Source organism: Tiliqua scincoides, chromosome 4, assembly GCF_035046505.1.
Source record: "Tiliqua scincoides isolate rTilSci1 chromosome 4, rTilSci1.hap2, whole genome shotgun sequence".
In the NCBI taxonomy this organism is placed as follows: Eukaryota; Metazoa; Chordata; class Lepidosauria; order Squamata; family Scincidae; genus Tiliqua; species Tiliqua scincoides.
The window spans coordinates 113,734,150-113,747,856 of NC_089824.1; the positions used below are offsets into that span (position 1 = coordinate 113,734,150).

A 13,707-nucleotide genomic window follows, 5' to 3' on the forward strand; every position below is an offset into this window, starting at 1 on the left:
CATTGCTTAAATCTATTTATTTTATATAACCTTGACATTCAACACAGAAATACACATTATGGGTTTTTACTCTAAGGCTAAGCTCTGCATAGGCTGCAGATGGATGTGTGCTGCCCCTTCTGGCTTCAGAAGATCCTCCAGAAGGTGGGGGGGGTGTTCCCTGGTATCCACAATTTCAGTTAACTGCAGGGCAGGGGTTTCAGAACAGAACCCCTGTGGATACCTTGGCATGCCTGTATAGGTAATCTTTTAAAAACTTTTGTGTACTGTTGTGTCTTGGAGTATCCACATGTTAGGGTGAAGACCATTTAGAACTGGTTATATTACACTACTTTAGTGGCAGTTCAATCTTGGCTTGCAGATTTACATGTCAAAAGAAACGGATTAAAAATAAATTTTAAAAAAACACCATCGTTCTGCTCGAAATGAAAACTGATGCTTCTGTGTATCTGTTCTCAACACCAGGTGGCACTGATTTACTATCCAGTGGCTGACAAAATATTTAGCAATCTTTAGTTATTACAGACTTAAATTTGTGTTTTGAAAATATTGGTCTCTAAGTACCAGCACAAACATATATCGTGTAAAGTACTTAAAGTAATTAGAACTCTTACTTGAATAAATATTTCTCATTCGGTCAATGATCTCCAACTAGCTAAACAGTGGTTGATGATCAAGTTAGGGCCCAGTCCTATCCAACTTTCCAGCATGGATACAACCGTAATGCAGTGCCAAAGTAAGAGAAAACATTTCTCTTACAAGTTTACCTTGAGGAGGCCACTGTGACTCCCATCACCACTACAGGATGCAGCACATGCCCTGTTGGCACAGCTGCATCAGCACTAAAAAGTTAGCATCTCTTTTGTTCTGCCTTTTTGTCTCCAATATATGTATTTCCAACAGTTAGGAGCTCCTTTTCTGCCCCCCCAAGTTATACCTGCTCAAAGCAGTGACCAACATGGTATAATTGATAAAATCATAATACAGAATAAAAATAACCTAAAATGAAGCAGTTGGTAGCTGCCAGATGCCTGACAGAATACGTATATGGGGTTTTACAAACTTTGAAAATTCAGGACTCAAGCACTTGTCAGGTCACAGCTGGAGAGAATAGTTCCAAAAATGTGACGTATCACTGAAATTTCTCTTCATCATGTGGTATTGGGGGCTGGTGTGTGTGTGTGTGTGTGTGTGAGGGAATGTTAGCAGCTCCTTGGACTCATGGGAGTAGCCTCATGATTGTTGGATTCTAGCAAAAATCTTACAGTATTGTAGCTTATAAATGTTTGAGGGTGAAAGATTGCTTACATTATGTTAAAATTAAGAATCTTAATTTATTATGCGGAGCATAAAAATTGATCAGCCTAACTTGACTGAATTGTACTGTGTACTTGGAATTTTCTATACTCCTACAGTTTGCCAAAGATCCCTGTGTTTTGTTATGTTTTGTGTAAGGCTTTGGATGACCTTTGACTTAGTTTAAATAGAAATTTATAGAACCACGAACTGCTTCTGTTTCTGACTAGTTTGCATTTATTTTTAGGTATGATGAATCTGAAGTTGAAATAACTAACCCCGCTACTACAAATGTAGGGCAGACATCTCGTGGTGGGGCAGTATGGACCTAATGAACGGGCAGCCCAGCAGTATTAGTATTGCAGCTGCTGCTTCAGAGGTAAGGGAGTTGAGTGTCACTTTATTAGACCTGTTCTAAAATTACAGAAGTGTAATACATATATGGAAAAAGCAACATATAAGAGCATTTTATCTTGCTTCCTAAAAATAATACGATGTAGTAAATTCTTGTTCTGTGCTGGAATACATTGGCAAATCTTATGAACCAATTTCTATAAACTTGGATGTACAGATTGGCCCTCCTTATCTGTGGGTACGGCACCTGTGAATTTGCCAACCCCTGGCTGGAGGGCTTCAAGAGACCACCTGGACGCAATTGGAAGTGCCTTCTGGTCACTTCCAAGAGTTGTTCTGAGGTGCGAGAAGGTTGCCAGGCACTTCCAATTTTTCATCAAACTCTAAAAAATAAATGACTCCTGATGGAACTAAGCTAGATACAGTGGGCCCTCATCCACAGGGTTCTGTTCCCAGACCCCCCCCCAATATGGAAAATCGTATGTATTAAAACCTACTGTTTTTGGACCCTCTCCCCCCGAACCTGATCAGAGCTGGACTCCAGTTAGGCCTGGAGGGTTTTCTGAGAACTAGAGTCTGCATGCAACCACCTGTGGCCTCTGTGGGCCTCTGAATGCAAAAAAATCCCAAACTACTTCTCGTTTTATCGTAAAACCAGAAGTGATGTTTTTATTACCTTATAAGGCTTTCAGAGGCCCGGGGAAGCTCTCCAATAAGCTGTGCTCTGGTTGGGTTTGGAGGGGGCGTGTCCAGCACCTGTGGTTGCCAAACTCGTGAATAACGCAGGCTCCCTGTACAGTGTCGATCTCCATGAGATTCAGATTTCCACTCCAGCATCCCCAAGGCAGCTAAGAGAATGGTTGCAACCCACACCAGTTACACAGGCCAACACACATTTTGCCTCCTTAAACATTACACCAATTCCTGGGTATATTTGGGGTGCCGATTCCAAAAATGGCATCCGTTTTGCCCTATTGCGTCTAGTTTTGGAGACACAGCATAGCCTCTTTAGTGAATGGTTCAAGCAGCTTCCTCATGAGGAAGCCTACACCATGGCTTCCTCATGAGGAAGCTGCTTGAAACATTCACTAATGAGGCTATGCCGTGTCTCCAAAACTAGACGCAATAGGGCAAAACGGATGCCATTTTTGGAATCGGCACCCCAAATTGATATCAAACCATCATAAAGTTTGGGAAAAACTTTTCTGACTCTCAGTTTTGTAGGCCTGTGTTATCTAATGTTCCAACAATGGACCAAGGCAGTTACACTGGCAGAGGGATCCTCTTGGGTTTTACAGCCAGTGGGCATAACCTCTGCTTTGTTTGAGGGACTGGTCATTTGGGGACACCTGGGGTGTTTGAATTTACTACTCTTGGGCATAGGGAGGGCTTGAGGGTCCAATGAAGTAACTCAAGATCCTGTTTCTTTGGTTACCAATAACAAGGCAAATGCTCATGGGGAAAAAAAGGATTTTTTTTCATCAGAAACAATTTTTTTTTCAACAAAAAAGAACAAAAGTTAGTGGTAAATTTGTACATGGATGATACAGCATGTACATGTTTGAATCCTCCTCAACGTGCTGAGACATTCTAAACTTCTGGGGCAATTTGGAGCTAGAAACAGCCAAAATAAGTGGAAATTTCATCACAATATCAAATTCCTGAGAGACTCGCATGCACGTAATATGTGTTCTGCTTTAATGCTCTTACCCCCAGCAAATTTCATCACTTCTCTCCCCCTTATAAGAAAGAAAAAAAGTCCCTTTCCAAATCCTCTAGGTGTGCTGCTAAAAAACTCAGGACACAATCCTAACCAGGTCTACTCAGAAGTAAGTCCTATTTTGTTCAGTGGGGCTTACTCTCAGGTAAGTGTGGTTAGGATTGCAACCTCAGAGTGCTAGCAGCTGTTTTTTTGTTTCTAGTGTATAATTATAACACCTTCATCCCCATTTTGGGGTTAACTGTGGTGAGGTGATGTAATGAGGAGCCGTGGCCAATGGCCACAAGGATCAGGGGAGTCGCAGGCCGGAAAAGTTCGAGAACCACTGCCTTACGGTCTTCTGACATTAGCACAACAACGACTGACAGTGGACAATAATGTGATCCAACCAGGAGATGTCTTGAAATGGTTGTGTACTCTTTGGGTAGCTAGGTCATAAGCCATGTATGGCTTTGAATTGTGCTCTGAAATTGCCAGATAACCAATTGGTTCAAAACTGGCAAGATGTGCTCCTTAAAGCTGGTCCCACAAAGGTTATCTGTGAGAGAAATCTTTTTTTTAGGGGTAGCATCACCTGTCAACTTTGTACTAAAGGGCTTCTATCTTAATTTTGGCAGAAGAGTAGCAGCTCAGAGTCATTAAGTGACAAAGGTTCTGCTGAACTGAAGAAGAGCTTTGATGCAGTGGTATTTGATGTTCTGAAGGTTACACCTGAAGAATATGCAGTAAGTAATAAATGTTTTGGTAATTTAATTTTTGTAATTTAATAGGTTTAATTACTTTCTTATCTATCTACATTTTTCATCTCTTCTTTTAGTTATTGATATGATATGATACAATGTGATATGATAGATAAGACTTTATTACAGTCACAGACCAGCCCAAAAATAAAATCAGCACAGTAACAACATGGAAAATATAACAGGTGAAAATAAAGTAATGAACAACTAAATTTAAAATCCAAATTAGGATAACCCATGTCACCTGTAAACTACTTCTATATTGCCTCTGTTGCACTGCCCCAAGTTGCACTGTGACTTGGACTTGAGTCACCTGACTCAAGTTCCCATCCCTGGCCATCACAGACATCCACTAGCCTCATCTTTCTCCAGTGCTGCTGCTTCTCAGCTAGTGGTGGAGAGAATCTTTTTGAGTAAAATGTCTTCACTCCCAGCTGTTTATAAGAAGTGGTTTTGGAGGGAGGAGTTAAGACCTCTTCCATCCTTTTCTTATTTACTGTCTGAGCGAGAAGGTGATGGCATGATGGGTTGTGTGAGGTGTATATGGGTGCCAGTTTGCTGCCTGTCCTGGCCTGCCACCTGAAGCAAGGGCTTTGGCCAATCACATGGCCAGCCGGGGGTGTAGTTGCTGATCAGGATTGTGCAATGCTTTGATTAGTATTTTTTGAAAACCATTAACCAAATAAAGTAGCATGAGCGGTTGGACTTTTTTTAGTGCAGTTTCTCCCCAGCAGCTTACAATGACTAATACAGGTGTATCCACGGTTTCAGTTATCTGCAGTTCCGCAGATACCAGGGACACTTATCGTTCCAAGGCTGCTGCTTTCACTCAGTGTCATCCCAGAATGCATCATGACCAGGAAGAGAATGCATTATGATGCATTCTGGGGTGACATTGAGTGAAAGGAGCAGACTTGGCATAAGAACATAAGAACAGCCCCACTGGATCAGGCCATAGGCCCATCTAGTCCAGCTTCCTGTATCTCACAGCAGCCCACCAAATGCCCCAGGGAGCACACCAGATAACAAGAGACCTCATCCTGGTGCCCTCCCTTGCATCTGGCATTCTGACATAACCCATTTCTAAAATCAGGAGGTTGCGCATACACATCATGGCTTGTACCCCGTAATGGATTTTTCCTCCAGAAACTTGTCCAATCCCCTTTTAAAGGCGTCCAGGCCAGTTGCCTTCACCGCATCCTATGGCAAAGAGTTCCACAGACCAACCACACACTGAGTAAAGAAATATTTTCTTTTGTTTGTTCTAACTCTCCCAACACTCAATTTTAGTGGATGTCCCCTGGTTCTGGTATTATGTGAGAGTGTAAAGAGCATCTCCCTATCCACTCTGTCCATCCCCTGCATAATTTTGCATGTCTCAATCATGTCCCCCCTCCTGTTTTCTAGGCTGAAGAGGCCCAAACGCCGTAGCCTTTCCTCAAAAGGAAGGTGCCCCAACCCCGTAATCATCTTAGTCACTCTCTTTTGCACCTTTTCCATTTCCACTATGTCTTTTTTGAGATGTGGCAACCAGAACTGGACACAATACTCCAGGTGTGGCCTTACCATCGATTTGTACAACGGCATTATAATATTAGCCGTTTTGTTCTCAATACCTTTCCTAATAATCCCAAGCATAGAATTGGCCTTCTTCACTGCCGCCGCATTGAGTCGACACTTTCATCGACCTGTCCACCACCACCCCAAGATCTCTCTCCTGATGTGTCATAGATAGCTCAGAACCCATCAGCCTATATCTAAAATTATGATTTTTTGCCCCAATGTGCATGACTTACTGACATTGAAGCGCACCTGCCATTTTGTTGCCCATTCTGCCAGTCTGGAGAGATCCTTCTGGAGTTCCTCACAATCACTTCTGGTCTTCACCACTCAGAAAAGTTTGTTTGTCGTCTGCAAACTTTGCCACCTCACTGCTCACCCCTGTCTCCAGGTCATTTATGAAGAGGTTGAAAAGCACCGGTCCCAGGCCAGATCCTTGGGGCACACCGCTTTTCACGTCTCTCCATTGTGAAAATTGCCCATTGACACCCACTCTGTTTCCTGGCCTTCAACCAGTTCTCAATCCATGTGAGGACCTGTCCTCTAATTCCCTGACTGTGGAGTTTTTTTAGTAGCCTTTGGTGAGGGACCGTGTCGAACGCCTTCTGAAAGTCCAGATATATAATGTCCACGGGTTCTCCCACATCCACATGCCTGTTGACCTTTTCAAAGAATTCTGTAAGGTTCGTGAGGCAAGACTTACCCTTATAGAAGCCATGCTGATTCTTCCTCAGCAAGGCCTGTTCATCTGTGTGTTTTGAGATCCTATCTTTGATGAGGCATTCCACCATCTTACCCAGTATAGATGTTAGGCTGACCGGCCTATAGTTTCCCGGGTCCCCCCTCTTTCCCTTTTTAAAGATAGGCGTGACATTTGCAATCCTTCAATCTTCTGGCTCCGTGGCCGTTTTGAGGGAAAAGTTGCATATCTTAGTCAAGAGATCTGCAACTTCATTCTTCAATTCCTTAATAACTCTTGGGTGGATGCCATCAGGGCCCGGTGAATTATTGGTCTTTAATTTATCAATGAGGTCTGAAACATCTTCTCTTTTAACCTCTATCTGACTTAACTCCTCAGTCAGGAGGGGCCATTCGGGCAGCGGTATCTGTGAAGACAGATGCAAAGAACTCATTTAATTTCTCTGCCATCTCTAAGTCTCTTTTTATCTCCCCTTTTCCTCCCTCACCATCCAGAGGGCCAATTGCTTCTCTGGCGGGTTTCCTGCTTCTAACATATTTGAAGAAGCTTTTATTATTCCCCTTAATGTTGCTGGCCATGTGTTCCTCATAGTCTCGCTTGGCCTCCCATATCACCTTCTTACATTTCTTTTGCCACAGTTTATGTTCCTTTTTATTCTCCTCATTAGGGTAAGACTTCCATTTACGGAAGGAAGCTTCCTTGCCCTTCACAGCCTCTCTAACTTGGCTCATTAGCCATGCGGGTATCCTCCTGGATTTAGTGGAACCCTTCTTTCTTTGCGGTATACACCTCTGCTGGGCCTCTATTACTGTTTTTTTTAAGTAGCCTCCATGCACTCTGGAGAGATTGGACTCTTTTTACCCTCCCTTTCAACCTCCTTCTAACCAGCCTCCTCGTTTGAGGGAAGTCTGCCCGTCGGAAGTCAAGGGTTTTTGTTAGAGATTTGCCTGGTATTCTTCCCCCAACGTGCATGTCAAAACGGATCGCAGCATGATCACTGTTCCCCAATGGCTCAGTAACATTTGCATCTCTAACCAGGTCCTGTGTACCGCACAATATTAAATCCAGAGCCACCTGCCCTCTGGTGGGCTCCGTGACTAGCTGCTCTAAGCCACAGTCATTTAGCACGTCAAGAAATCCGGTCTCCTTATCGTGACCAGAACACAAATTGACCTAGTCTATATGAGGATAATTGAAGTCCCCCATGATTACAATCCTGTCCCTCCTTGTCATCTCCCTGATCTGTTTCCTCATTTCAAGGTCCCCATCCGATTTCTGTTCTGGAGGAAGATAGCACGCCCCCAGTATTACATCGCTGCACAAGCCTGGTAATTTAACCCACAGAGATTCTACGGTGGAGTTGGACCCACCTTCAATCTCTACTTTGCTGGATTCTATCCCTTCCTTAACATAAATGGCCACCTCACCTCCATCACGCCCCTGCCTGTCCCTCCTGTAGAGTTTATAGCCCGGGATTGCGGTATCCCACTGATTCTCCGCATTCCACCAGGTTTCCGTTATGCCCACTATGTCAATGTTTTCCCTTGTCACCAGACATTCCAGTTCTCCCATCTTTGCTCGGATACTTCAGGCATTCGCATAAAAGCATTTATACACGGAATGCCCCAGGATGGGCTGCTTATTCGCTTCTTTGTCCCCGCATCCTCTCACTGTGCCAAACTGTCTATCACATCCTATCACGCTACCTTTCCCAATTTCTTCTCCTTTGTCTTGTTGTTCTCTAACCTCCCCATCCTTGTCCCATAGGGATGAGGAGTCCCGAACCGGATGCCTCTCGGCTCCTGTCGGCCTTCCCCCAGGGATCAGTTTAAAAGCTGCTCTGCCACCTTTTTAATGTTATGTGCTAGCAGTCTGGTTCCATTCTGGTTCAAGTGGAGCCCGTCCCTCTTGTAGAGGCCCCGCTTGTCCCAAAACATTCCCCAGTGCCTAACGAATCTAAACCCCTGCTCCCTACCCCACCGTCTCATCCACGCATTGAGACCCCTGATCTCCGCCTGCCTAGCTGGCCCTGCGCGTGGAACAGGTAGCACTTCCGAGAACGCTACCCTTGAGGTCCTGGCTTTCAGCTTCCTGCCTAAAAGCCTAAATTTGGCCTCCAGGACCTCCCGGCTACAATTGCCCATGTCGTTGGTGCCAACATGCACCACAACCGCTACCTCCTCCCCAGCACTGTCTACCAGCCTGTCTGGACGAGAAGTGATGTCTGCAACCTTCGCAGCAGGCAGGCAAGTCACCATGTGGTCCTCACATCCGTCGGAAACCCCCCTCTCTATGTTTCTAATAATCAAATCCCCCACTACAAGAAGCCCCCGACCCCCCTCCCGCCGAGGAGTATCCTGAGTGCGTTCGGATATGGGCCCCTGGAGAAGGGGTCCCCCCCCAGGGAATTGTTTCCCTCCTCTCCAAGATGATGTCCTCCAGCATCCTCCAGGATGACGTCCTGGCATGACCAGGAAAAGGCTGCAGGCAGCTCAGAAGACTGCCTCCAACCCTGAGAACACAGCTGTTTCACTATGCAATGGTAAACAGACTTATTTTTAGCATTCTTCTTCCTCTATCTTTTTAAAAGGCCTCCCCAGTAGCCGCAGATCCCTGGAATCTGCAGGGAGTCTGAAAATGAACCCATGCAAGTACTGGTGCACACCTGTATTTAAAATGATTGTTACACACTAAATGAATTTGTAATCAAGATGTATATTAAATAATAACTGTGAAATTAGCGGTTGATTGGTGAAAGGTATAAAATAGAATTATATCATGGTAGGTATTCTGTAATTCGGTTTTAAAAATTCAGTTCAGCCCAGCCTAACCCTTCTCTTTCAACAAATAACTCTCTTGTTGTTTAGTGCAGGGCTGTCCAAACTTTTTGGCAGGAGGGCCTCATCATCTCTCTGACACTGTGTTGGGGGCAGGGAAAAAAAAGAATTAATTTACACTTTAAATTTACATAAATTTACATAAATGAATATGTTAGAGATGGAACTTATATGAGTGATTGAAGCTCTCGCAATAGCTCAAGGCCTTGCACAAAGCAAGGCTGGCCTTTCTGTTGCTGCTGCTGCAGCATCACAGCCATGAAACAGCAAGCCGTGGAGGGAGCTCATGTCCCACAGCTCATGCAAGAGGCTGAACAATCGCCCTCATGCTAAGAGCAGTTGTGTTGGGCCAGTACAGGCTCCAGCAAGTCTTCGGAGGGCCAGAGGCTCATTGGAGACTGGGGGCTCTCCATGGGCTGGATTGAGTCCTTGAGGGCCGCAAATGGCCACTGGGCCGGGGTTTGGACACCCCTGCTTTAGTGTTTGAATTTCAAGATACACCAAAGAGAAATTTTCCTCTCCTGTGTGCAGATGCTGTGTGGGGGATTGTTCGAAAGATTGCTGGAAAGTCTGCAAGAATTATTGTAAACTGTACGGACTTTTTTTAAATGAAAGACCACCTTCAGATTACTTTACTTCTAGTCTCCTCATATCCAACATAAATATAAATATAAATGTTCCTGTATGCTTTAATTTTACTGTTTTCAGGAAGTGCCAGTGGGAGTAATAGTATAAACTAAGCACCAAATACGTTGGGAGTAGACTTCCAACGTTTCAAGGATTAACACATTTTTAATTCATTTTAACTACTTTAATAAAAGTGGCAAGATGTTTAAACTTTAACTGAGAATGACTGAAAACCTAACATTAATGTACTTCTGTGAATAAGAAGTTCTGCTCAAATGTTTTCAACCCAAATGTGAGTACACATGCTATCTCAAAACTAAACCCCGCAGCATTCCTTGAGTCTTACTGGAAACCTTTTGATATGTTTGCAGCCTTCTACTTTAAATTTGGAATTTACTTTGTTTTGCATTGTATTCATTACCATGGTCAATTAACTTTATTAAAGATTACTGTAGTGTTTAGGGAAAGTTGGGACAGTTTGATCCAGGGTTACAGCATAGATCCTGACAGTGAAGTAGATGGCAATATACTTACATGTCATCTGAAAGTAAAGGTACCAGAGTATTTTTCTATATCTGGAAAGATTTTTCTCTTTTATATCATATGGTAGCTTTCAGCAAACAGAGCTAGTAACTGATTTTATATGCTGTTTGGCATATTTTAGTGAGTTACAACTGATTTGAAAATAAATATATTTATCTTACTTTATCAGAAATATAGCATCATACCCATAAACTAAAACAAATTCCATGATAAATTTAGGTAATGGTCTGCCCAGTTGGAGCCAATTACTTCTGCCATTTCTACCCAGGTGTACTCACTTGATCCCTGTAGCGCAGGGGTGCTCAATACGTCGATCGCGAGGCAAAATGAGTCGATTGCAGGCTTCTTTCCCATCCACGCATTCCTGGGAGTGAGCCCCTTTGACTCTACTGGGGCTGACTCGTGAGTAGACCTGGAGAGGAGTCGCTCACAGGCTTCTCTCCCGTCCACGCATCCCGGGGAGTGAGCCCAGGGAGTGAGTCCAGGGAGCCCAGGGAGTGAGCCCAGGGAGTGAGCTCCTGGCAGGCTCCTCCCTGGGAGAGGAGCCCACTGGCAGGCTTCTCTCCTGTCCATGCATCCCTGGGAGTGAGCCCCGTTGACTCTACTGGGGCTGACTTACCTTTCCCCTGTTTTTGCACTGGTATGTATGGAGATCTGCCCCCCCAACTTCCCCCCCCCCAACTTCCTTCCCATGCAAGGGGTTTTGCACTGGTCTTGCTGTGATGTCTATATAGAGATCTTCCCTCCCCCACACCTTTCCCCTGTTTTTGCACTGGTCTGTATAGAGATCTGCTCTCTCCCCCCCCCCCCCCACTTGTATTGGAATCCAGGAAGATCTGGTGAGGAGGTAGATGTGGTGTCAGCAGTGGCCCCTTTAAGGGCCTGGGCATCCAGCAGAGTGTGCTGCACAGCTGCAACCACTTGAAGGCAATAGGGCCCTCAGGGATATAAGAGCACCTGAGGCAGAAAGGGCTCCACTTATTTATGTGACTCAGCCTTTTCCTACATGAAGATCATTAAGTTCCACCATGACTGATGAACATTTGGAAGTGTGCTTGAGGCTGGCTGTCAGCAGCTACTGTCCGGACTATGCATCCTTGGCTGATTCACTTCAGTGCAAGTCATCAAAGTAAACTCAAGTAATTACAAAAATGTTTATAGTTAATTATGTTGTGTTGTGCAATATTGGCTCATGCGGTTATGCAAGGTACACCAACATACATTGTACACATAAATGTTATGTTATGATGGCGTGAACATTGTAAAAAAATTCTGGTAGATCTCAGGGCCTTGCTGGGTTTCAAAGTAGCTCTCGAGCCAAAAAAGTGTGAGCACCCCTGCTGTAGCGTATATGTAACATTGGGCAGAAATGGCTTAACTGGATTTTCTTATTTTGTCTTATTTCTAGTTATTTAAGGCTTCAAATGCATAAGCTTCAAATCTATAGCCCTTTTGTGGCTTTCCCATTGCAGCTGACTTCCACATTGTTTTCAGTAAGGATTCTCGTTCAGATATGTCCCCAGTACCTCTATGTAGACAATAAAAAACCAGAAGTGTTTTATTACTTCCTCTTGTTTCCACATAGAAACTCTCCCTAATAAGTCCTAGGCTCACTGCCAATGTTCTCTCAAATTTCTTTTCCCTACTGTGCAGAGTAGTGCCTGAGCAGTACGTAACCAGTATAATCTTAAAATGGGCAATAAGTTAGGTACTACTCATGCATCACAACCAAGGCAGTCAGGTGGCATGTTGACATGTTTATTGGGCATGATAAGTGTGAAGAACACGTCATTGGCTTTGATGTGACTTCATCTTGCAGGCCCACAGTCATTTTGCAGCAGCTGTGGGGACAGAACTTGTTAGCAGGCTGAAAAACTGCTCATCAGGAATCTCACTTTCACCAGTTTAAAAGGCTGATAACATACTGAACCTCAAGGTATCACTAATTGGAAATGGGAACCAGCTGTGATCAGTGAGGTCATTTGCTAGATGATTTGGCAGTCCCAAATCTCTGGTTGGCTAAGAACTCTTTTTAAAGTATAAAAAACCCTGTTGGGATGAGGTGAGCTGCTTTTTGCCATTCCATCATGGACATCTGTTTGTATCAGCCATGGTATGACAGGTAGGAGAGCTATCTTTCCTTATGCTTAGGAGTTGGGAAGATCCAGGTTGCATTAGGAACAAGTAAAATTAGGGCCCAATCCTATCCAACTTTCTAGCACTGTTGCAGCCAACAGGATGTGTACTGCATTCTGTGGTGGGGAGGCAGTCATGGAGGTCTCCTCAAGGTAAGGGAATGTATTCTCTCAAATATCTAAATGCCTTTCAAAGTAAAGTGTAACCATAATTCTATTGTTTAAATAAACCATTTATTTTTACAGGCTTATGTCCTTTGAGAGTACAAAGGAACTGGTCCATATAAGTCAGGCCACTCAGTCTACTTCCATGAAGGAAACCAGAGGCTTGAGTCCCTGGAATGTGTATGACCTCAGAGTTTGCAGTTGTTGGGCAGTTCACCCATAGGACTTCAGTTTCCCCTTGGCTGGAGGATAAGAACAGCCCCACTGGATCAGGCCATAGGCCCATCTAGTCCAGCTTCCTGTATCTCACAGCGGCCCCACCAAATGCCCCAGGGACCACACCTGATAACAAGAGACCTGCATCCTGGTGCCCTCCCTTGCATCTGACATTCTGACACTGCCCTTTTCTAAAATCAGGAGGTTGCACATACGCATCATGGCTTGTAACCTGTAGTGGATTTTTCCTCCAGAAACTTGTCCAATCCCCTTTTAAAGGCATCCAGGCCAGATGCCATCACCACATCCTGTGGCAAGGAGTTCCACAGACCGACCACACGCTGAGTAAAGCAATATTTTCTTTTGTCTGTCCTAACTCTCCCAACACTCAATTTTACTGGATGTCCCCTGGTTCTGGTGTTATGTGAGAGCATCTCACTATCCACTTTATCCTTCCCATGCATAATTTTGTATGTCTCAATCATGTCCCCCCTCAGGCGCCTTTTTTCTAGGCTGAAGAGGCCCAAACGCTGTAGCCTTTCCTCATAAGGAAGGTGCCCCAGCCCAGTAATCATCTTGGTCGCTCTCTTTTGCACCTTTTCCATTTCCACTATGTCCTTTTTGAGATGTGGCAACCAGAACTGGATGAGCTACTAGAAGGCTTGGTGGCACCTGCTATAGGGCAGTTTGCCCTGAGGACTCGCACACCTACCTGTCTAGGACATTTGACCAGTCAGGCAGAGGTGTGTAAGAATTTGTACTCAATATTAGCTTATTTGAGTGGGAACTGTACTGTGCTCTCTCATGGAGTGCT

At 44.4% G+C, this 13,707-nt stretch overlaps 1 protein-coding gene across 4 annotated transcripts in view; it reads left to right on the forward strand.

The window, feature by feature from the left end:
• Positions 1-13,707, forward strand: part of RALGPS2 (Ral GEF with PH domain and SH3 binding motif 2) — a 193,099-nt gene that overhangs the window by 47,887 nt on the left and 131,505 nt on the right. For all 4 annotated transcript variants that reach the window (XM_066623551.1, XM_066623548.1, XM_066623549.1 and 1 more), the window contains 2 exons: positions 1,544-1,675; positions 3,988-4,095. In XM_066623551.1, the coding sequence (XP_066479648.1) occupies positions 1,619-1,675; positions 3,988-4,095 (165 nt within the window). In that variant the 5' untranslated portion in view covers positions 1,544-1,618. The remainder of the gene's footprint in view (positions 1-1,543; positions 1,676-3,987; positions 4,096-13,707) is intronic.